The following is a 26,406-nucleotide window of genomic DNA, read 5'->3' as shown; positions in this document are numbered from 1 at the left end:
GTACGCCCAGCTGTAACGTCAGTCAATGCAGCAAGTGTACGATTGGTCTGCAGACCGCCCATACACTAAGATAGATGTGCCGATATATCTGTAGTTATATCAGCCATCTGCTGTACTGCACATGAGATGCTATATGTCTGTGAACTACATCATTCACAGACATATCGGGGGGACTGTACACACCTGCTGAAGCGCTTGCGATACATCGGCCATTCAATTGAACGGCCGATATATCGCTCAGTGTGACTGTGGGCCTGATTTAGACGCGCTTGCGAGAGCTGAGCGCTCGCATGCGGGTCGATGATGCCCTAGTGCGCATGCGCACGACGGAGGGAGCTCCATCGTGCGCATGTGCGAGACCCGCATAGCGACGGCCAAGCCGTCGTTATGGGTCTCGCACCAAAGGGGGCATGCTGTCGATGGTGAGTGACAGCACGCCCCCTTTGGTGGGCGTGCTGGGGGCGTTGCTGCCCAGACGGAGGCGTTCCCATGGGAACGCCTACCGTCTTGGTCCGGCCGCACTGACATCACTAGTGATGTCAGTTGTAGTGCTTTTGGCTCTGATAGAGCCAAAAGCACTCCTGGGCTTGCGGCAATGAGACCCTACCGCAGGGTCTCGTCGCAAGCCCTATGGTCGCGATGGTCTTGACCATCGCAACCATCTTTTTGGCCGCTCGCATATGCTGTGGGTGGTCACCCACAGCTATGCGAGCGGCCAGGAGGCCGCTCCAATTTTAGGTAGGAGGGCCCTGATTCAGAGCGAGCGCTCTTGTCAGAGCGTCCGGCTCTGAATCAGGCCCTGTGTACCCAGCTTTAGGTGTGGGGATTTCTCAGCAATGCTCTGTAATTTCCCACTGCCCTCATAAAGTTTTAAATGTTTTATATTTAACAAGAAAATTATGTCTGAGGTGGAACACAGAGCTAATGTAAAATCCTGCCATTTCTAAATGTCGTCCATAGGACATAATACAATAATGAAAAACATTTGTTTTAGCACTAGATATATAATCAGGAACTTGAATTGGGTCAGCTCAGAATTGCCAGTTGGGTGATGTCCAGATGAGCTCGCCGTCTGAGCTACAGTAATCTATTCCAGAGAAATTAAACAGTGAGAATCAGATTTGTTTTGTGTAGAGGGAAATATATAAATTAAGTGCCTGATGCACTGGAAATTATCTGCATTGCACTTCTCACAAAGCCCAGCTATATTTATCTGCACTGATCTGTAAACAATGCCCTCTATGGTATGATGTTCTTTCATAAAGTAATCAAAAGGCAAATTAGACCTTCCGTAAACAGTCTCTGTCCATCACTTAAAATAATATTCTGCGTGGAAATGCTGCATTTAAAAATGATATAGCAATTTAGAGATTAATCTTCCCATGGGACAATTTAAGTTATTAACCTGCTATTACACGGGTTAGCCGTCCTTCACTGTGTGTTAGTGTATACCAGGGGTGGGGAACCTTTTTTCTGCCGAGGGCGATTTTGATATATATAACATTATTTGCGGGCCTGGTGCAGGCCACGCCCCCTCCAAGTGATGTCACACGGGGCAGGCCACAATCGGCAGTGATTACAGCAATGCCTTAGGGAGCTGTAAGAGCAGCAGTGTGACCGTCTGAAGCGTCTTAAGGACACTCCAGACAGCATTGCTGAATAGATTCTGGCCGCAGGGTGACATTATAGGCACTCTGCTATCCAGATGAGGCTAACAGAAAAAAGCTCAGAGGGCCAGACCAAATGATTCCGGGGGCCCCCGGGCCTGAGTTTCCCCATCCCGTTTGTATACAGACAAACCACATATTTTATATAAAACAAACCAAATGTATTTATATAAAACAGAGATATGCAACTTTGGATAAAGAAAATATTAATATAGATTAGAAACAAAACATTGTTCTGATTTTTTTGTACTTATACCTTGAGGAAAAATATTTATTATACCCTCATGTACACAAAACATAGCATGAAGCAATTAAAAAGCACACATAACCAGAGCAGCGGAAAAATCTGAGATATTATTTTTCTCACAGGCATTTAACAATATACAATATATAAAAATACATAATTAAAATAAAATATTATATCAGCATCTAAGGCATACAGTAGTTGCCTACTTTTTAAAGTAAAACCTAGGTACCCATTGTGATGTCTTACTAAGCATTGTACTGTCATGTGATTGATGCATAATCTGTTATGCTGAAAACTATAAAAAAATTTTAATAAAAATATATTTTATAAAAAGGAAGTAACACCTATGCATCATACGGCATGTAGCTATGAGACCGGTGGCCGCAATGCCGCCGGTCTCAATACCAACAGGGGATTAAGATAGTTGAAATACCGACACCTATCTTAATCCCAACACCAGAACGCCAAAGGACACCAGCCAGCTGTCGGGATACCTCCTGTCAAAATACTGACAGCGGCATCCCGACGGTATACCGACAGGGGTTGGGTAAGTAAACTTACCCTCCCCCCCTCTCCCCCTAACCCTCCCTTCTTGTAGCCTGACCCTCCCCATCCCGCACCCTAACCCTCCCCATTAGTGCCAAAACCTTACCCCCCCCCCAGTGGTGCCTAACCCTAATCCCCCTAGGGGTGCCTAATCCTAACCGCCCCCCAAACCTAACACTAAACCAGCTATGGTACCTAAACCTAACCCTCTCCCCCTCTCTCCTAACAGCTAAGACGTCCCGGACTTACCTGGTTCCGGCTGGCATCTGTCTGTGTCTCGGCATCGGGATTAAGATAGGCGTTGGTATTTCAATGCCTATCTTAAGTCCCATGTCGGACTTCCAGTGTCGGGATCCAGACCGGCAGCATGCCGTCAGCCAGTCTGCTAAATACATCCCCAATAATTGGCTGTGTAAAATGCCTATTCAAAGTGAAAACTATAAGAAAGACCTTGATTGATTGAGCGATTGTTAGCCATTGTGCATGTGTGTAAGCCACACTGCGCACGCACTGCTATTGATCTGCGATTATGCTCACGCAAAGGATTCACTCACAAGGGGTTTTATACACTATTTTCTGGACCTCCATAAATTATCCACTGCATTCTTGCTCACAGCAGGAGAGCCCTCTGAGGGCCAAATGTAATAGGGTGAGAGTTTAGAAAATGTGAGAGTTTATCAGTAAAACTCTCACACTAATACTGTACATTGATCGAGTTGTATTATCAAAACAGGAAACACCTGGATGAGAGTTTAAATCTTGAGAATTTTTTGAGTCTGAAAGACATACAAGTTTCCATGTTCTGTGACTTTATTACATTGACTGAGTTTAAAAATGTGTTTCTCTCACATTTTCTAAACACTCATCCTATTACATTTGACCCTGTCTGTCTGGAGACCCGCTATGTCTGCAACAGCTTAGACTTTCTCAGAAGGTTGATGTCCGCCTGATCTGCCTCCGGTTTTATGCATGAGCGGTGGATGTGAGATGCTTTCAGTGGGCATCGCTTAGCGCTGGACCACGAATGGCTCATTAGCATAATTAACACAAACGGGAGAGCACTGGTAGTGACAACTACACATCTCATAGTGATAAGGGTTTTGCAGTAACTAAAGTGGACCAAAATTCAACTACAACAGCTGTCCCTTTAGGAGTACACACTTAGGAACCTGCAGCAATGTCAGAACAAGACACAAGAAGGCCACCTGCAAAGAAGATGACCTCATCTTCAACTTATTTATGAGGGTACTTCAAAAGAGGAGTGGAGGGTCCTGAATAAAGGGCTTAATTTGGTGTAAAATGGAGCATAATGTGGTGTAAAATGAAGCATAGATTTGCTTCATTTACAAGATTTTTGATAAAGCCAACCTTGTACCACAATGGATATAATGTACAGTGACTTTTTATTTTCAAGATGAAGACATTTGTAATGCTACTCAGGGCCGGAGCTGAAAATGATCAAGGGCCTATTATGAGAAGTGGAGGAGATGTGACCAATACTGTTTAGGTGTGATCAGTGCCACGTGGGAGTGTACACCCCCTACACTGTCAGCCACAATGTCTCCCTAAATAAGTAAAAGAAAAAAAAAAGCTTCATTTTGTGAGATAACTAGAAATACTACTTATGATTTATGGCTGACCTTGTGGACAGCAGATGGCCAGTCAACATCATGCTGTCATGGTGATGGGCCTATTTTTATGTAGAGGCCTGGAGCTGTAGCTCCATCCGCCCCATTTATAGTCTGGCCCTGATGCTACTTGATGACGCTGTTTACAAGTATATCCAGGCATCCTGCTGAGTATGATTTCATTTTTCTAAGCTACAAATTGAGGCATTTTATGATTTAAATTATTTGACTTATATACACAGTCCCCCAAAAAACAGTCTCTTTATCAACTGGTATAACAATTTCTGGACTCTCTGCTGTTCATTTTACAAAGGAACCATTTTATCTTAAGAACACTACCAATTTACTGTAGTTATACAATTTATTAATCAGGGTCCTATCCATGAGTGAACATATCTGTATACAATGGATGTTAAAAAAATGTACGCTTTGATACCGGAATGAAGTAGGATAATGGGCTATACAGAATTATTTGGCCCACAAAACAATTTACCAAGGCAATGTCTCTGAACTTCACCCTTTTAGAACTTACTACCTTTTAATAGACTGTTCGCTAATGGATCCAACGTGGCCGCATTGAACACCAACAATTTATGTTTGAACAAGAGCACAACATGCTCCGATGTAAACAAGAATAATGAGAGTGTGTCATATCGGACATACAATATATTGATGAAATGTTAATGATGTAGAATGTTAGTAAAGTTCTATTTACCAGTTTGTTGGAGCAGACAAATGCTTTGGACACATCAATTAAAATTCTGTATAAATGTAGTTCAAAAGATACTGACAATCTCAATTGAAAAAAAGTCCTCAATAATGGTCATATAAATGCCACGGTCATTGGAAACCATCGGAAATAAATACCCTATTGGAATCTTTAGATCACTACCTAGTAGCATGAAAGAAAGGTCAGCCACCATCTCAAGTTATAAAAATTTCTGGAATCACAAGTGATTGAGGAACTCTTCCTATACCGTTAGGCTTGTGTACCTTTAAGTCTCTTTTAAATATTAAATAGAATCTATGTGAACACATATCTCTATGTTTATTAATTTAGAATCCTAGCCTGATCAGAAGAGTTGGAGTCATTTATTCATTTTGCAATTTGCCATTTGATTTGCACTTTGTCACTATATTGGTTTGTTATAACTATAGCTCACTGGGAGCACCATGGACAGTGCATCCCAGTTGACATGAATATCTCAGAATATCAACCAAGTGACTTCATCATCAGGTGATGATGGGATACTTTGAGTATTTAAGGTAAGCTGTTTTTATCATTAGTGTTATTATAAATTTATTACTAGTTATTTATATTGTGCACACATATTCTGCATTGCTTTCGATTGTCTCCCTAAAGAAAGAGTGATGCAATATTCAAAAAATGTGGAATGTATATATAAAGACTACTGGAATAGTTTACATTATGACCCAGAGTGCTTTCATTAATCAGTTGTGTGGATTACACATGACCATCTCACACCTCCCCTATGTCCCCAACCATTTTCACCATCATTACCTAATTTTGTCTCTCCCTGACACCCAGACCTTCTCAACCCACCCTCTCTCTTTCAATGTCCCTGAATTTTCTCTATATATCCCTCTCCTTATCAATCTGTTTCTCACTCCAACTTTCATTTACAGCATGCCTACTTCACATCTCCCCCAACTCTTTCTCTCTCACCTCTTTTCCATCTGGAAATACCCCTCTCTCTAACTCTCAGCCCCTCTCCAACATTTATCTGTCACTCTCACACTGGGAAGAATAGCTAATGTCTAAATATTTGTTATATAAGAACAAGTTATTGTAGAACATCTCCACTTGGTAAAAAAAATATATATAGGAGAAAATGTGCTACGAGGTAATGTCCACCACTCTCCACTGGGCTTCAAAGAGATTGCCAGACTCTCTTGGGAATCTGGGAGGTCACTCTTTATTTTTGGAGTCGGAAATTATGAGCTAAGGGATGCTCCTGTAATATCTACATGGCTAATCAATCTGCTATTAAGTAATCATTCCAAGATTACAGTATCCAAAATGTACTTTGTATATTCTCATGTAGGCAGGTTGGAATTATTTGTTCCAGTGTCTTCTGTATCCAAGTTTTACTATACTATCTCATCAGTACATAAACATTTTGTCTGATTGCTAAGCAACCACCAGCAAGACTTAGGTAGGAGGCAGTGTGCCTGTGTCCTTTTATGATAGAATCCTACAGAAGCAAATGTAGCATTAAAGGGAACAGCCATTATAGTGTAGATTCCATAAGCAACTAATTTGTTAGTATCCTAGGTGTGCAGAGATACCAGTCAGTAAGACCTAAATCTGTAAAGGCAGAATTTAGTAGTATACCCTTCCTCCTCAACTCCAGCTTTGCTAAGTGCTTGTACTAAAGTATATTACATGCACACTTGCATAAGCTGGGGCTCATTTAAAACTGAACCTGCAGAAAATATGCATTTCCATACTGTGCATGCATGGCCCTTCATAGATTTTTGCCTATTGATGACCCAAATTTTCATACACCTGGAGAAGTGGAAACGGGGAGGCCAAATATAGAAAGGGTAAGTAAAGTTGTATTCGCATAATTGTGGCATATAAAAACAACGTACGGACTGATCCCCAGAGGGGGTATATCTCAATACTGGATGGCTGGTGCAACAATAGACAATGATTATCAGCAGCGCTGTCTATCTGCTTTTGATCTTTAGCTACATCCAACTAAACTTATGCACATACTGTAGGTATGCTTATTGTAATCAAACTGCATTTATATTCAGCAACAATTCATTAGCTGCCAGGTAGATAATAAATGTGTGTGCGGATTAATAGTTGATTACTTTGTTTAATTGTAATTCAGGGACTATTCAGGGACTATTACTGATGCCCTAAATACATAATGTTGTGAACTTGTGGTCTGGAGATAGTTATTTAGTTTAAAATAAGGAACTCTGAGTGTTAGTTTAGAGTTGCTACACTCTTTTTAATGTTATCTAGATATTTGGTGGCATGTCAGTTCTCGGGGTTAAAGTAAAGGCTAAAGAGTCCAGATGTAGTGCCGGACATTTACTAGTAACAGCAGTTGGAGTTAATTTCTTTAGTAAGTCAGATGGTACCTGGAATCCAGAGCCTACACTTCAGCGTTTCTACAAAGCATGTATCTTTCTTCAGGTCTTTAGCTTCATCAGGAACATTTTAGTTACCCAAAAAGAATCCAGGTTTGACTGAACACTAACACCCGTTTGTTATGCTCTATAATAAACCAAGCTGTAATATTATCATTATTGCACTAACAGTGTCAATACATTTTGGGTATCTTGCAAATTCCATATATAAAGTTGGTCTCGCTTTCACTCCATTGCGTACTTTTGTCTAAGCTTGAGCCGGCAAATTATGTTTGTATATTAGGCTCAAAAGTGTCGTTATTATAATGAATATGCCCCAGAGACTCACTTAGGTGGATACAATGGCCCATTGGTTTATAGTCCCACTCTCTAACCAAGCAGAAATGTTCAGGTATAGCACATTAGCCGATCTTGTGTGGGTCTTTTATTGCACCCGTAACAAAGCTACTCCCATGAAACTATTTAAAAGCTTGTTTGTAATGAGTACACATCCATAGAATGATTACATTTGACCTGAAAATACAATGGCTAATCAGTCTATTTTGTCATTAACAAAATGCTGTTAGCAAAGCAAGGTTCACAGTGTAAAATGTTTTATTTCACCCTGTGATCATTATTATTATGATTATTGATGTACCAGTATATTAAAGTTTAGGACAAGTGATAACACTTTTATTGTTGTCTGATTATTAAAATGGGTGCACTAAAATATTTAAAATGCTAAATTTATTAAAAGTTATTAAAATGTTTATTTACATAGATAATATTTTAAAATCCAAGTGCATCCTGCAATTAATTGCCATATTAACCACAAGTAGCTATAAAACTCAAAGGCTATGCGATAACACATCTAGGACTTCTTAGAATTACCAATTTAGTACACAAATGCCAAAATTAGTTTAGCAACTCAACATAAAATAGACCAGAGGGTTTTTTTTTTAATCTACTAGAAGTTAAACATTGTGCTTAGCTGTGACATGTCCAGTTCACTACATCCAGTACTATAGATTCCATCTGTTCAGATTATTTTTTCCAGTCCATTGGAGCAAATGCAATGGTAAAAGCATTTTTGCCAGCAGCCTTTGGCTATGCATTAAAAAGTCTAATGCCAAGTCCTGCTGATGCTCAGGGCTTCCAAAGTTAGATGCCACACTTTTAGCAAAACAACTGAATCTGCTATTTTGTTATGTGTCTGGTATATTTAGTTGAATAAAAATATGACTGAAAATACACTTCATAGCTCAGCTACACACCTACCCTTTATGACCCTGAGGCAGCTTATGGCAGTTTAGGATACTCACTCCAACACCACATCTCTCTCTGTGCAAAGCTCCCTCATTGCAATTTGTGATTTTAACACAAACTTAAACAGTTTGTTTGATGGGGTGTAGTCGGCATCCCGGCAAACAGCATGCCGGCAGCCAGAACCCCAGCACTGGAAACTCAACAGCAGTCTGAATCCTGGCTCCAGAATTCTGACCATTGACATCCCAACGGTGAGTATTAGTGTTAGGTTTAGGGGTTAGGGTTAGCCACTAGGGGAAGGTTAGGCTTAGGCCGCAGGATGGAAGGTTTAGGGTTAGGCGGTGGGAAAGGTGGGTTAGGGGGAGGATTAGGGTAAGGGTTAGTATACCTACACATTTCTGTGTGGATTCTAACTGTTGGGATGCTGCTGTCGGTATTCTGGTCGTCGGCATCCTCACCGCCGGGATCCCATTCTCAACCCTTTTTGATAACCAAGTTGCTTTCTCATCTGGACTTTAGTCTGGCAGATCCACAATATAATTATTATTTTTCATTAGTACCTCTTCCTCTGCTATCAGTGACAGCAATCCATATACACTAACTGCAGGAGGAAGTGCACAGTGATCACATCATACACAAATAAATCACCCAGCACTTCCTCCAGCAATGTATGAGGAGTGGGATCACTGATAGCAGTTATATAGGAGATATTAAGAAGGGAAGATTTGCTGAAAGCCTGTGAGTTACTGTACGTACATGTAGGTATGTATACGTTTAAGAAATTGCTGTCTCTGATATTTTGTCACCTGAGACTAGGGGTATATTTACTAAAGTGCTAGTTTTTAGAAGGGAAATGTTGCCCATAGCAACCAATCAGATTCTACTTATTTATCTAGCACCTTCTAGAAGATCATAAATAGAATCTGATTAGTTGCTATGGGCAACATCTCCAAGTCTAAAAACCCGCACTTTAGTAAAATATATCTCTAGGTTCTCACTTTGCCTATTGGTAGAAACTTTAATGGCTAAATATAAATAACTTACTTCCATTTATAGCTGGAATAAAAAACTCTCAATCTGCTCAGCACATCTGATCCAAACACAACTTTCTACACCAGGGATGGGGAACCTCAGGCCCGGGCGCCGTATAAGGCCCTCGGAATCATTTGGTCTGGCCCTCTGAGCTTTTTTCTGCCAGCCTCACCTGGCTAGCAGGGTGCCTAGAATGGCACCCTGCAGCCAGAATCTATGCAGCAGTGCCACCTGGAGTGTCCTTCAGACGGTCACAGCGCTGCTCTTACAGCTCCCCGGAGCATCTTCAGGATGCTCTGGGCATTGCTGTAATCACTGGCGATTGTGGTTCCACCCTGTGTGATGTCACACGGAGGGGGCGTGGCATGCACCGTCCGCGAATAATGTTATATATATCAAAATGGCCCTCAGCAGAGAAAAGGTTCCCCACCCCTGTTCTACACGATTCTTCAGGCCACTGAAATAAGAGAGTACCAGTCCAGTTTACAGAATGTTTCTTGATTTCATGATTATGTCTGTCAGCAAAAAACAGATATAGATTGAACTTTTGTATGATCATAAATTCATTTTAATAAACAAAACTAAGGGATACAATTACAGATAAAGACTTTATAAGATGGATGCAATTCATATTTACATTCATCCATATTTCCTTGACCATCTGCAGTTAAGTAGTAGTGTTGCATTCTAGATATATTTTGTGTATTAATAAAGAGTGGGGAGAGTGGAGAGGTTAATTGGAACCTGTATAGAAGCAATTATAGTGCATGTATTTAGCTGTAAATAGTACTTAAGGTTAGTAGCGATAAAGCATATAAATAAAAACGCAAGAGCTAATTGGAGATCTTTGTGGTTGTGCTGACCCTTGCAATACAAGTTGACTTTCATTTTTTCTTTTAAAAGCTCCTTTCTTTCCTTTGTTTATTTTTCTAAAGTGATACACTGCCTAAGGGGGCAGAGTAAGTACTGCACAGAGTACTACCACCCACCTGCTCTTGCAGAACAGTGAGCATATCAAATAGTACGCTATATAAGAAACTGATATAAATAATAATAATACCATTGTTTCATCAAAAAATAATAGAATATTAAGACCGTTCTGACACATGAACTGTGTTTATCGTATATTCATTCTAAATAACGGCGAACTCTCTATGTGAGATTAAGGACACATCTATTTTATAGTATCAAACAGGTTGCTTAATATAGTATTTCAAAATGGACTTCACAATTATTATTTTATGGGATGGGTACGGGATGCTGGCCCTCGGGATGCCAGACGCTCAGGATCCCAGTGGTCAGAATCCCGATGCCGGCATCCCGAAAGGGTTAGGATATCAACACCTGCCGGTAGGTACGCTAACCCTGTCCCTGTCCCTACCCCTCCCTCCCTCCCTCCCTCCCTCCCAGGTGCCTGAACCTAACTTCACAGTAGTGCCTAAACCTAACCTCCCCCTCCCCGCACCCTAAACCTAACCCTCCCCCTTAGTGCCTAACCCTACCCCTTCCCCTAGTGCCTAACCCCCCCAACCCTAATACCTTCAGGATCCTGGCCGTCGGGATGCCGGCGCCGGTATTCTGACTAGTGTCGGGATTCTGGCATCGACATTCTGACCGCCAGAATCCCTGGGGTCAGGATATTGACTGCATTCCTTATTTTATAGCATTTACTACAATCACAAACATTGGTGACACCCATGAGAATTATTGCTGTCCCTACCCTTCCAATTTGGTAAGGCTATTGCATTTATAGAGGTATTTCCTGTGCCAGATGAGAAGCCAAGGACATAAAAGAAAAATGTCTGTCACTTCTATGGCCAATCAACAGTTTCCTATTATGTTTGTGGGGCAAAGCAAGATTTTGTTTATACAAACCTGTATACTGTCAGTTTCTCAAATGGACATGTGATGGGTGGGAGAATGGGTGTTTATGCATTTAAATTTTTTCAATGGATTTTCCCAAATAAAACTTATTTATTCCCACTAAGTTTGCAACAATTGGGTTAACAACAGAAGAGTTCAACCCTCTATTGACTTCTAATGTGCTAAGAGAGATGGCAAAGACGATGAAGGTCACAAGAATTTCCATAGTGCTACACGCATATTCATTGTGGCCAGACTAGTAGCTGGCGATGGGAGGGAGAAGTAAAAATTTATTTTTTTAGTAAACTATAAAATATATGAAACCTGATGTCTAATTCAGTGATAGTTCGGGCTTTAATTACGAAGCAGCGACTTTTGTAAGCTGGTGCTTCCTGGCAGGTAGTAGGTAAAAATTTAAAACGTCATCCGCAGTCAGTGTAAGCTTGCCGGGCTATACACTGAATGCGGGGTGCCGTTTTACATTTACACCTGCAATCCGCCAGGAAGCAGTGGCTTACAAAAGCCACTGCTTCATAAATAAAACCTTTCAACTTTAAAGATGAACTCCAAAAACGAAAAAAAGGTGTAATTCAATGAAACAAAACATAAAAGTCATACATACTTTTATCTATTTATTTAAAAAATAAATCAATATTTAATTGGAACAAGCCAATCATAAGAGTGCTTGGGGGCCCATTACATAGAATTGTGCTATACCCAGAGGAGTAGCGTCGAACCATGGCGCCCGGAGAAAGTACATGTCATACCGCCCCCTCCCTGTAGTGAACTGTGCCAGTGGGGTATGGCCAGCCTGCGGGGAAATACTGAAATGAAGAGAAAAACAGCAAACAGTGGCAGTATGACACTTGGCATTGAGGTACCATTGGGGGAATAGAACGCTTCGGTGAGGCACTGTCTGACATTCAGTGGTAGCTGCTTTGGCACTGCTTTATTTATGTATAGCACCTACGATCTGACTCATCTCTTTTGAATCATTGTTATTAGTCAATGGAGGAGATTGTACTATATATTCTGATCATTTTACTTAAATTGACAGAATACATGTGCTAGAGTAAGATTCCACAGGGTGCACAGCTTATTAGTGCAATTACAGTCCCAAGCAGCTATCACTGGAGTGGGGATACAGGGGGTCATTCAGAGTCAGTCGCAAGCGCTTAGCGCTTGCAACCAACTCGATGTTGCCCCACTGGGCATGCGCACGAGGGAGCCGGCTCCGTCGTGTGCATGCGTGAGACCCAGCTAGCGACGGACGCTCCTTCGCTATGGGTCTCGAAGTAGACAGGGTGAGCTGTCGATGGTGAGTGACAGCTCGCCCCGTTTGGGAGGCGGGCAGGGGGTGTGCCTGCCCAAATGGAGGCATTCCCGCAGGAACGCTTGCCGTTTGGGGGCGGCCCCACTGACATCATTGCTGAGGTCAGTGGAGAGCTTCCTGCTCGATCAGAGCAGGAAGCTCCCTGGGGCTTACGAGTGCCCAGACCCAACCTTAGGATCTGGTCGTAAGCCCCGATGGTCGCGATGGTCCTGACCATCGCGACCATCACCCATGTCGGTTGCTAGAGCTGTGGGTGACAAGGAGGCGGTCATTCAGGATGCAAGCGGCCGCCCTGATTCAGCGCGACCGCTTGCAACTAACGACCGCCTCTGAATGAGGTCCACAGTACCTATGGGCAGTTCTCTCAGCTATGCTCCTACTTCGCAAATATACATTGCACTATATTAATGTGAGTACTACTAATCATGCTCTGTCTGCCACCATTATTATTATTTCAGGTCTCCTAATATTTTTTAAAAGACCTTTCAAATAACACTGTGTGGTCATGTCTGGGAACACCTCATTACTTTAAATAGCAAAGCAGTGACTTTGTTTAATCTCATACCTTATAATTGAAGTTTAGGACTTTACCTCGGCTGTGCCATACTGAGTAGCGCCCATAAATTCCAGAACCCTGGATGGTGCCCGCTGTCCATTATGGTGCCCGGAGTTCATGCTCCACCGGAACCACCCTCACTACTCCCCTGGCTATACCAGCCTGCTTGGTGTGCTCTCAAATAAATGTAGGTGTCTGTCTCCCAACCCCATGAACTCTACATGTACTGTACATGAATGGAGTTATCCTTTAATCACATTGTGACACTTTTACACCTATGTTCAGCTCTAGAGGCCCCATCATGCATTTGGCATATTCAAGTCTGAAATAAAAATCCTACAGGTATAAAATTCTAAACATTGTAGTGATTACACAAGTAGCCACCGAACAATGGACACTAGAAAACCTATTACAGAATACAAGGTGAATTACTTCTATTTGTAACAGGAAATGTCATCCACTGACAAAGTATCAAACTCATTGGCAGATTAAGATTACCTTGGACCCAGGAAGATAATCAGAGACCTATGGAATGCATTTGATTGTTTGTCTTTCTATATAAAATATAGTCCTTGGCTAGGTAGTGTCTAGCATTGATCTAATCATGTTGTAATAAAGCCAGCAATGCATGTAAATGTATTCCTCTGTCTTAGGTCATGAAAGAGAAAAAACTGTATAATCACTGCAAACAAAAGATGGTATCCAGCGGTCTCACTTTACACATGACTTACTGTAAATTCAATCAACAGCATACCAAAAAAATGACATTCTAGTACTTGAGAAAATGAACTGTTAACACATTGAAGTATATAACTAAGGGCCTGATTCAGAGATGTACGCTAATCACGCAGCCGCTGCGTCTGTGTGATAATATGCTAAAGTCGTAGGAGGTATCTTGTGCAAATAGATGCGTCCTGCTGGATTCTCTGATCCGCTGCTGCACCCGGAAACACAGCATCGAATCATCTGCCTGAACATCATTCATCTGAGTAAGTCTTAGGTTACTAATGATGACAAGGGAATTAAGCCAGTGAAGCTGTGTCCAAGGAACATGTTGTCCCCGTTTTCTGCTGGTCGCCGCCTCCGCACTGCTGCAGCCTGTCAACAGGCTGTGGCATCCAGGGTACTACGAGCGATCTCGCAGAACAAGATCTGCACAAGCGCAGTGTGGCATCTGCACATGCGCAGATCTTGCACCATTGGACAAGTAAACCGTCGGGTTTGCATATATATCTGCATTAGGCCCTATAGGGTCTATTTACTAAGCAGTGTTAAGAGATAAAGTGAACGTGATAAGGTACCAGCTAATCAGCTCCTAACTGCCATTTTTCAAACACAGCCGGTGACATGGCAGTTAGGAGCTGATTGACTGGTACCTTTATATCCCAACAAAGCTTAGTAAATAGACCCCTTTGTAACTTATTACATTTAGGTCAGGATGTTTACCTTTTGTGCTGATTAAATTCGCATGAGGATTACAACATTTGCTCAAAATTTAATTTTACTACCTAAATTATCTGAGTGGTTTTAAGCAAAACTAACAATCCACGAAGAATTACAGTAAAGAAGAATCCTGCTACAATGTATAGCCTGCACAATAATGGAGAACAAGTGTTGTATCAGTGTTTAAAGGAGGTAAAGGTATTACCATGGTAACAATCACATTCAATTCAATTAGCAATATGTATACAGCATATGCAGCTGGGGAAATAAATCTTCTAAAGAATAATAATAAGAATATTTTCTTTTCTCCACATTTGGATGCAGAGTAGCTTTCTTAGTTTTGTTTGGAAAATATGTTGATGTTATTATTATAATTTATTTATAAAGTTAATACAATTAAAACTTCATCAGTAGGATTACATAATTGTGTATGTGATTTAATAAATAAATTACATCAGCATGAAATTCCTCTGCATGTAGCTAGAAACGAATGTAGATCTGTAGATTTGCACCCACCTGCACCTAGGGGGGCTATACGGGTATGGAAGGGACAGTCTACTGTAGACCAAATACTGAAAGGCAAGTTCACGTTGCTCGGACATTTATTATGCTTTTGTGTTCATGTTTTATTCATTTTTGTTTATCTGTACACGAGATGGAGAGTTGGCTCTGATGTTATAAAAATATATATTTTTAAGTTTGATTGCTCCTTAATAGCGAATGCATTTTTTGCAAGCACAACAAATGGTTAAAACATGGGTATAAGTGTACGTGACTTATGCCTGGCATAAACTGGGCGCCTATGCAAAGCTGTACACATCTTGATACTGTATATGGCACACCATATGGGCGGATATACACTACTTATTTGCATACATGTATGATGCATGCATACATTGCAATTCCGTCCTTGCTAATATGCAAATGCAGCAGGAGGTGTGAGACCAGGAAACTGCGAACGTGGACATAGCCCATGGCCTTGTCACTCCCGGAAAACGGGGTCATCACGTCCCCATTTCCGGGAATGCCGGCTACCCCCGCACCTCCCCTTAAATGCCTCTGCCTGTCAAATCAGGCAGAGGCATAGCAGGGGCTGCGTGCAATCATGCATCACCTTTTCTGCACATTCGCTGAACGGTTCTGCGCACGGGCAGATTCACGGTATTTTGCTATCTGCGTTCAGGGTTGCTTTTACGTGAATCATCCCCTAAGTTATAATTCCCTTATTTTTTTTCTGACACTCTTTGCCCCCTAGATTTGATTACTTTTATTTTTTTAATATATTTTAAAGATACATAAATAATAGGGCATATTTAAAAAAGCGTAGCAATACAATTACATTGCACAAATGCTTGTTTGGTGATGTCATAATGCAAATGCAATGTCATTTCTTTTAAATTATTTAAACAACATAAAGTCTGTAAGGGAGATTTATTAAAGTACGTTTTTCAAAATTGCATGTTCTTTGGCTATTTTATGCTCAGTTTTGAAAATAAGATTTACTTAAGTCCAAACTGCACCTAAAATGGCATGTTTTAAACCCCCATCGCAATTGTTTCCAAATGGTAATTATATATAATGTGCATTTTGTTAATCTGCTGTTGGTAGCAGGAGGCGGCCCAGTTCTCTGATTGTTTGTTTGTTTGGGTCTTCCCACTCCTGAACATCTGGCCTGAAACAGACTAAAGGCCCCCATACATCAGCAATTGATTGCAGCAATCGTGCAATTTGTAATCGGTTGTGTATAAAAATCTTTCCCTTTTTCAATCGATTGTGGAAATTCTGCAATCTGCAATCGATTGAAAAAGAGAGAGATTTTTATACACAATCAATTGCAAACTGCACGATTGCTGCAATCAATTGCTGATGTATGTGGGGTCTTAACACTGGGTTCTTGCACAATTGAAGGATTAGAACCGATGTATTACATCATCTGCTTTTTACAGAACCACATACAGTTTATTACCCTGGCAAAAGGACTTCATTTTTCTTGTATATCTGATGTTCTAAATATCAGACATCAGTATATAATTTTAATGGGGGAAGGGTGTATTGGCCCTTCTGTGGAAAGACACATTTGAAGGCACAAAATGACCAATGTAGTAAAAACTTCCAAACACAGACAAGTTAAAGAGATAAAAAAGAAATATGATATCCCCTCAGTTGTGATTGATTTATATCATAAATGAAGCTAAACCAGGCAGTATTTCAGTAGAAAGACAGAAAAATGTTTTTTTTGTTTTTTTTTAAATGAAGGTTGTCCTATAGTGGTAGCAGTTTGGACCTTGATGTGGCCTTTCACTCTTTCCCCCATGTGCATTTTCCAAAGAACCTGCAAGGTCAAGTCAGATAGATAACAACTGAAATTAAGCCTGAAGTAGTTTAACCCCAAAGCCATACTGTAACTAATAAGGAACATGTTTGTGTTAAGTAATTTGTTGTGTAAGGTTTGTAAAGTTTGTTGAGATCTTGGATGATTGACAGCAGTATTCAACCATGTCTATTAGGGAAGTCCCTTTGAGGGGTTGGTGTTAAAAAATTATATAGGTAAGACAAACTTGTCATCAGGCCTCTTTTTTTAATGTAGTTTTCTCTTGTCCTCCCAGTTAGATTTGTTGTGGTGTGGCTGTTTGGTCATCTACTGTTTGTGCAGTAAAAAATAACAGCAGATGTTAGCTATTAGATTATCTTATTACTTTTTGAAGTGCACTCTCCTTTAATTGGCCACTGCTGATGATCCTTACTTGGATGTGGCGACACCACACTGCTGGGTGGGTCCACCATAAATAGCTTTAAAGGACTGTTGTACACAAGTGAATAGGCGTGAATGAGTTGTTCTGAATAGTATTCATTCTGTGTTGTTTGCTTTAACCACCATACCTTTTATTATCTATATGTCAAGGTCATTTGTATCTTTGTAGTTATAGATATATGTGGTTAAATTTTAAAGGTTTATTATTGTTTAAATAAACTGAACAAAATGATTATCATGAGTCATTGGCTGTTTATAGTATTCACTGTAGAGGAGCCAATGATGTATCTATAATGGGTGCAGGGTGTGCGGCGCACACAGGCTACCTGGTCTAAGGGGGCTCACACCACAAACCCTGCACCTCTAATTATACTTACCGTATATACTCGAGTATAAGTCGACCCGAATATAAGCCGAGGTACCTAATTTTACCACAAAAAACTGGGAAAACTTATTGACTCGAGTATAAGCCTAGGGTGGGAAATGCAGCAGCTACTGGTAGTAATCCCCCCTCTGGTACTGTCCCCAGTAGTAATCCCCCCCTGGTAGTGCCCCCAGTAGTAATCCCCCCCTGGTAGTGCCCCCAGTAGTAATATCCCCCCCTGGTAGTGCCCCCAGTAGTAATATCCCCCCCTGGTAGTGCCCCCAGTAGTAATACCCCCCCTGGTAGTGCCCCCAGTAGCAATATCCCCCCCTGGTAGTGCCCCCAGTATTAATCCCCCCCTGGTAGTGCCCCCAGTAGCAACATCCCCCCTGGTAGTGCCCCCAGTAGCAATATCCCCCCCTGGTAGTGCCCCCAGTATTAACCCCCCCTGGTAGTGCCCCCAGTAGCAACATCCCCCCTGGTAGTGCCCCCAGTATTCCCCCCCTCCCTGGTAGTGCCCCAGTAGCAACATCCCCCCCCTGGTAGTTCCCCCATTATTAATCCCCCCCTCTGGTGGTGCCCCCAGTAGCGATATCCCCCCCTGGTAGTAGCCCCCCCAGTAGAAAGAAATGTAAAAAAAAAAAAAACACTTACCTGTAACCCCGCTCCTGGTCCCGATGCTGCTACAGGCTCCAACCTGTAGCTTGCGGTCTTAATTTTGGTAGCTCACCTAGCTGCAGTACTGCCGAGTCAACTCGGAGGAAGTGACCTCTGATGCTCCCCTGTGGCATTGACTCCACGGGTGGAGCCACAGGAAAGTACGTCAGGTGATTGCCACTGTCTTTACATCAATCACCTGATGTGTTTCCCTGTGGTTCCACCCACGGCATCTACGATATGGCGGAGCGAGTGACTCCCGCTTAGCCCTGCCAGAAAATCACAGAGCAGCCCTGCCTATATCTTTTGCTCCTCTACTCCTTGGAGCTGGTAATTAACAGTGAAATGTGCCTATGCTTAAATTTTATTTATAAACTACAACATTATCACTGTAATAATTAAATGCATATTGTTATTAGCCAGATTTTTTTTTCTACAATTTTAGTAGCTCACCAGGAGGTTTCATTTTTCTAAAGTAGCTCACACCCCAATTAATGTTGGAGACCACTGTGCTAGAGCAACAAGTATTTTGCATTTTGTGCACATAAAAAAAGACACACATTTAAAATCTTAAATGAGCCTTAATATGTTGTCAAAACATATTCACAATCCATTTATATTGAAAATACAATTGGTAAAAATATAATTTGCAAGGGAGTACATGTGCCGTCCAGGACTTGAATACAAACATAGTTTCCTAAACTGTTGTGTAGAGCCCAGAACGTGTCCCTCCTACAGGTAAAAATAAGAATTTTAAAGCTTCAAATGTGTATTTGTTAAATTTGGTAGTAAACTTTTATTTGGTAAACATCATGTAGCTCATCTAAGTTGGACGCCCCACACAAATACAGTACTTACCTGTGTATGTTGAGTTAGACACATCTCAAGATACATCCAACTGAAAAATAGTAGCATTTGTTTCAGGTGTACAAGTGTCTATACTTGTGCCTCACGATACTATGGAGATGCAGCTTGTCAGAATTACAGTAGTAGCAAATGCTAAAGTTGCATTTCCTTATTTGTACATACCATAATAAAATCATCTCTGCATTTGTTGTTTTCCCCTTTATAAATAAAATAGGAATCTTCTTCACTGCTGTAGTCCAAATAGAAATGTCAATTAAATAATGAGACAGCACAATTTAAAATAAAATCCACAAAGCCAATTGAGTACAATCAGTTGGAGGGGTCGATACGCAAGCAGCCAATCAGATGTGATTAGCTAGTGCTGCTAAATGTCATCATCATTGATATGGTCCTTCAGTACCCACAAGTAATTAGCTCCTTAAAAGGTGTATCTAGGGATGCATCTACAATATATCTACTCAGGTTGCAATTGCGTGAACACACCATTTCTGTAATCAGCTGACGCTTGTACGCCCCCAGTTCACATCTTCAGGCACAAAGGGACGAAGTTTGACGATGCACCAAAATTTATGAATAGACAATTGTGTCAGGCAGACTTAGTACTAAGAATGAACATACTATAATTGTCAACATGAATAATTTGTTTCTAAATCAATCCACTAAATACCTAAAAATATTGCTAATTTTTTTCTAGAAATGCTTAAAAACATTTAATTCCCTTTACTTAATTATTTGTCTTTTAATTTGTTTGCATAATTTCATATTCCCTAGGCATTTCATGAAAATGAGAAGGCAGACATAGATTTTATATGTATTAATTATAATTGCGTAAAGTGAAAACGTGGTTAATGCAACTGGATCCCCAGTCAGGAGTTAACTGACGAGTGCCAAAAAATGATCCATTTCCTGGGTAACACAATTTCAGCTAGACCAAATTATACTGTAGGATGTTATAAAGCTTTCACTGCGGGTTTGTGTGAGCACGACGGGTAATCATTTATTTCAGTCTGAACGGTTTATATGTAGGGATAAGTGGGATACATACATTTTTTTACAGTGCAAGATTAGTTCATTTTAACTTAAAGGATAGCAATGCATGACAATTTGCTCTCTCATGATTACTAAAACAGTGGGTCTGGCTCTCTCTGATTACATGGGAATGCCAACTGCCAAATTATGCTGTAGAAAAATATATATCCTCTACCACTATCCGCCACTGGCAATCAAGAGAGGAACACATTCTGTTAGTCAATGGGACAGAGGATTAGTGTTAAAAATATTAATGCAAATAAAGCAGTATACATACTGTATATACAAGTGGCATGATGAGGAAGCTCCCAAAGGATGATGTGAGAGATCAAGCCATATTAGTATATTAACAGTAATGGATTTGGTAAGTCATTTTTGTAATCAGCCTATCCACTATGTAGTGTGCAATCAACAGACAGTCAGTAACTAGAGAACCAGTTGTACAACTGGAGTAGGTCAGTTAACTTGTCAAGCTATGGCTTCACCTGAACATAAAATGTACTATTAGTCTATTATACCATCTGAAAAAATGAGGGGGTCTTGCATCTCTTTTCTTTAAAAAATATGGAGGTTTAATACTTACAACCTTGAACCAAATATGGATTGAAATGTATTTTAAGAGAGTATAAAGGCACTTAAAGTCTGTGTTTTCCCTTATTTATATCTTATCTGATGACTGATCGTCCTAAATTGCCAGGTGAGAACCTCATGTAAGGATGAATTATTCTTGTGTATTCCACCATTCATATAATTGAGCACAATGTTGTGCTCATTATTAATTAATTAGAATGATAAGAAGTAGAAGGGTCCATTTAAGCATTGACCAGCACTCACTATTGGGGGATATCGCGACTTCCTGATTACGGCCACAATGAGGTCTTTTATATTATTTATAGAAACTAAAAGTGTGTTGGCCTTTTGAAACCACCTATTCTGTCACTATAGTGGTCATGCAGACAATTACTGTATGCATGGGCCTTTCCTCTGACATGCAGTGGTGGGACCCAAACCCTTCCTGCACACTATGGTGGTTAAGGGATATGGGTAGACTGAAGACCAGCAACAATATTTACATGGACCAGTGCTGCTTGTCAGAGTCACATGAGAACAGTCAGCACTGTCTACCTAGATTGTATAAGCAGCAAGTCTACTATAGCCTTACCTGGACTGCATCCTCTTTCATTCCAAATGGGAAAACAGTGGATTTAGTTGGTAAATAGAGTTACATTCAGTGTTGGACTGGTTTCTAAACATTGTGCCCAAAAATGACAACATTCTCATTGTAAAAGCTACAGGCGCACCCAAAGGCTTTATTTTCTATGTGTATCCCTCCTCAATTTCCCCATGTATGCCTTGCTCCCTGCGTGTGCGTGTTTCTTTATTCCCCTTTGTGTGACTCTGTCTCCTTTTGTCCTCCTATCGCATCTGTACCCCAGGATGACACTTGATGGGGCTTCTTGCCTTGATCTCCCCCTGCACTCAAATCACCCTCTCTTGATATCAGCAACTGCGCAGTTGCAGATTTCATTTATTGACAAGATATTTTAAAACCTTAACTCATTAAAATATGCTGTATGCAAAGGGTAAGTCATCTCTTTAATTTTACTAATCTGTTTCTGCCATACTGAGATGGCAATAATAGAACAGGTAGTGTGACTGTACTAATACATACTTTTGAAATAGGCTTCACCATGCAAGCAGTGGCATAATTATAGAGGGTGCAGGCGGTGCGCTTGCTATGGGGCCTGGCAGCTTAGGGGGCCCGCCAGCCCAGCAAGCATCCCCACTGCACCCTCTATAGCTGGTGCAACTGGGAACGCTGGTCACTGAAGCGATCAGAGACTAAAGACACCTCTGATTGCTTCAGAAGTGAGCGTTCCCAGTGATTCAGTGCGCGGGTGTGTGGGTGACGTGATGAAATCACCCGCATCACCCGATATGTGAGGAGACTGCGCGCCTGCTGGATCTAGTTAGATCCACTCAGTGGCAGGCACAGACGCCGGAGTGAAAATGGAGCGCTGACAAGCGTGAAGACAGGTAAGTACAGCACAGCGGAGGGGGCTCAGCATAAGTGGCATTACCTGGGTCACAGCATAAGGGGCATTACCGGGGGCACAGCGTATGGGGAATTACTGGGGACACAGCATAAGTGGCATTACTGGGGGTACAGCATAAGGGGCATTACAGGTGGCATTGCATAATGGGCACTGTATAACGGGCACTACTGGTGGCACTGTATAAAGGGCACTACTTGGGGCACTACATAAGGGGCTTTCATACAGGGGGCATTGCATTAGGGGCTCTAATACAGGGAGCATTGCATAAGGGGCACAACTACAGGGGGCATTGCATAATTGACACAACTACAGGGGGCATTGTATAAGGGGCACTACTACAGGGGGTAACTGCATGATGAGCACAACTACAGGGGGACTGTATAGGTAGACCTATGGGGGCCCTGTGGAAATTTTGCTGTGGGGCCCCATACCTCTGGTTACGCCCCTGCATGCAAGCATTTGGAAACCACCTATACAAATGCTGTTTGCTCCTGATTGGTAAACTGACTTTTATGATTGTCTGGATATTTACATCAAACCAATTCACTGTTTACTGACTAATTCACGCTTCCCCTGTATATATTTTTGTGGATGTATTATTTGTCATAGAATTTACTACAAATGACAGCGGACAGCCCTTTAAGAAAACGTTCCAAGTATTTCTAATCCACAACAAACATGTATTAGTTTTAATACATCATTCAGATGAACTATTGCCTGCTCTTGGCAATCTTCAACACTTTTTCTTTTAGTGGTTGTAGAAATTCTTTGTAATAGACAATTAATTTGGTTTTCTTGAAATTCTGAAGGTTACTGCACAAAAATATGAAGGAGTAGGCAATATTGCTGGCTTGTGTTATCACCTGCATAGTTATTATTATTACTACTACTACCATTTCCTTCTCTCCATCTCAGATTTTTATATGTTGTTTTTTTGTAATTTTATTTTAACAGACAGTCAGGGTGAGCCAACATAATAGGTTTGAAAGTTACATTTTAGGCTTTCTGCCATCATGGCCATTTTTACTTCTGTCTCTACTCCATTCCAGTTTTTGACAAAGAGAGGAGAAATGATTACTTGCATAAAGATCATCAATCTCTATAGCGTAACGGACTGACGGTACACTCAGACATTTTAGAGAGAAGAATGACAGCATAGGACTGAGGAAAAGCAGAACATGTCTCATCTCAGCTCCAAAATTCACTTTTAGTTCATTACTCAATGAATGAACTTTATATCAATAATCGTCATTCCTTTGTTTTGTCAACCTGTAAAAAATTGCTGTGGAGGAGAGACTGAAATATAAATAGCTGTGGGTACATGTCCTTAAGTTTTCACACTTTTTAAAGCATTGTTTACCTTTATACAAAAATGTAATAACATATTAACTGCCATGGAAAAAATGAATATTCATAATAAACAGCAACAAATAAATTAAATAGAAATGCTAAAGGTTTATTAATTGGTTAACCCATAATATCCCAAAGCAAATCAGTTACAGATAGTGTATTTGATATACTTGTACAAGACAATATGTGGAATACAAACCGCATGTGGGAGTCTAGTAAGGGATTCATCTTCTACCTCAAACCCATAAATAAATTATAAAAATTTGGAGCAAAACTAGTGCCCGATCGTAGAGGACCAACTGAAAAGCACTTTTTAGATTGTTTTTTTTCTGTTTTGCAGATTTGTAGTGTATATTTTTACATCACAACTTCAGAATTTGCATCCTATTGAATATTTAGGAATGTATAAGACTTCATTAGAACCTGTAAAGGAAACGACCCACACGGGTTGTGATTGGTTTATCACCATATTAATATGGAATTCTTACTAGACTCCCACATTGCATTGAAAAAGACCTTATTCCGGTCTTTTTAACAAGTTGGAAGAAGGGAGCTGTTGTGGAGGTGTCGATCTCCAGGCAGATGACCATCTAGCCTGGTACTGTGGTTCAAACTCGGGGAACACAGAACCTTATTAGGACGATTTTAAACATCTTTTTGGTAGGAGGCCCCACCTTGTAACATTTTATCTTTTACATTTTTGTATTAAAATTATTTTTTAAGTGGTTTGCTTCAAACGTTATGAAATGGAATCACACTGAAGTATTTTCTTCTTATGTACCGTAATCATGGTATGGAGACATATTGTACAAAGAGAGGAGAAGAATCTCCAGTTACAGTTGAGATAGCTTGACATGCTTTTGTTACATCTTGTCTAGGAGTGCAACATCTGAGGGGGTTGGACACCCCACCACTATTCATTCATACTTACTTCAATAGTGGACTGGAGACAAATTATTTACTTCATTATAATTCACTATTCGCTGGGAGTCATTTTAATTTATTTGACAATATTACACTATTACTGTAGATTTTTTGTTATTCTTCTATTTTCGTATTATGCAATAGAACCTTCAGAAAATTTAACAAGAAGTGAAAACGAATCTTGCATATAAGTATATTTAACATTTTCTGTTGTGCCAATAATAATAATATTATTATTATTAGTAACAATAAAAATAATATTTATTAGTAGTTATGATGATAATAATACTATTAATAATAATACTTTGCTAAATATATGCAACCATTATCATTTAAACATTGTCACATAGTGTGATTTTGCTCATTTTGTCCATGTTTTTTTTTGTCACTTTACTTCAGCTAAATATGTAAAATTTTTCCATGCCATACTTTTATGTTTCAAAGGCATTTACTATATTCCAGACTTTTTGCTGACCCAAAGTTTAAAAAGAAACAACAGGTTTTTCTTACCTTAACTTGAATTTGGCCTGTGCAAATTTTTTAGCGAGGAACACAAAATAAGTTAGAATATCCCCTTTCTTTATATTCCGTGTGAAAGAGCGGATAACCAAGTTATCGTCAATTTGCACTTCAAGTGAAGAATTGCTACTGAGGGACTGGTAGAGGAAAACACTTCCAATTCTCTGCAGTGGTGGCCCAGTATCATCTATGAAATTACGAGATGCCCGACTCACACTTTTCCTGGTGTCCTCCTTGGCACAATCTTCTTTCTCATTATTTTGCTGAATAACATAATACAATTCCACTGGACTGCCATCAGGTTGTTCCAACATCTTCTTATGGCCAGCAACCACTGTTGGTGGATCAAACCAGCTTGAAAGTAGTTCTAATTCAGCAACGCATAATCCCAGGTCACCTGTCAATTTACAGGTTGCTTTTACTTCTCTAGTCTCCCGGAATGCAAATACCTTTATGCACGGAAGTCTCTCAGTGGTGCTATAATCATCCCAGTCTCTCCCCACAATATAAAACACTATTTGAACTGTAGGTTTAATACGATAAATTTTTTCCTTAAGGATATATGCTTTAATCTTCCAGTTAAAAGTGAATTTATCAGCAGATCCAAAATAGTTAGAAATAAATAGTAAATCTTGTGGCACTTCTTGCTCGATGAAAAATGGTCCATAAGTGGCATTCATCACAGGTTGCTTCTTGGCCTTATAAATGAGAAATGATTCAACTCGAGACTGTAGACTGGAATTTCTCATGATGTCCTGGTTTGCTTCCTTAAGGAAGAAGGATACCTCACTCTTATGGATTGTATAGCTCACCGGAAGGTAGGTCGGAAGCAACGAAAACCTTTGAATGCTGTCTAATATTCCACGGCTTTCTGTCACTGTTGAAAAAGTATAAATAATTTATAATAACATTTATTTACAGGAAACAAAAGGTTAACTACAATAATGGGCTTCTAGCTCTTGAAACCAAGTTTCAGAAATGTAATATAAAAGTTGACCATAAGCTGCCTAAGGAAAAATAGTGTGCCACATGCCTGGTATAACATTTTAAGATAGAGACAGTACACAGTAGTTGCTGTTTCTGTGTTTCTCAAACAAACCTAATGTCGAAGATAACCAGAGATTAAATATTAGAGAGCTCTTACTATTGTTGTAATATCCAGCAACCTAAAGGGATCTGTGTTGTGTTTAGTATTATA

General features: G+C 40.3%; 1 protein-coding gene across 1 annotated transcript in view; it reads right to left on the bottom strand.

Moving 5' to 3' along the window:
• The window catches only part of TMEM132D (transmembrane protein 132D), a 1,095,696-nt gene that overhangs the window by 777,747 nt on the left and 291,543 nt on the right, over positions 1-26,406 (bottom strand). Inside the window, exon 2 of the mRNA XM_088482164.1 lies at positions 25,200-26,085. Coding sequence (XP_088338290.1) covers positions 25,200-26,085 — 886 coding nt within the window. The remainder of the gene's footprint in view (positions 1-25,199; positions 26,086-26,406) is intronic.

This window comes from Taudactylus pleione, unplaced genomic scaffold (assembly GCF_031769625.1).
Source record: "Taudactylus pleione unplaced genomic scaffold, aTauple2 ptg000282l, whole genome shotgun sequence".
Classification (NCBI taxonomy): domain Eukaryota; kingdom Metazoa; phylum Chordata; class Amphibia; order Anura; family Myobatrachidae; genus Taudactylus; species Taudactylus pleione.
Note: the sequence above shows the minus strand (reverse complement) of the source record. Positions and strands in the feature narration are given on the sequence as shown.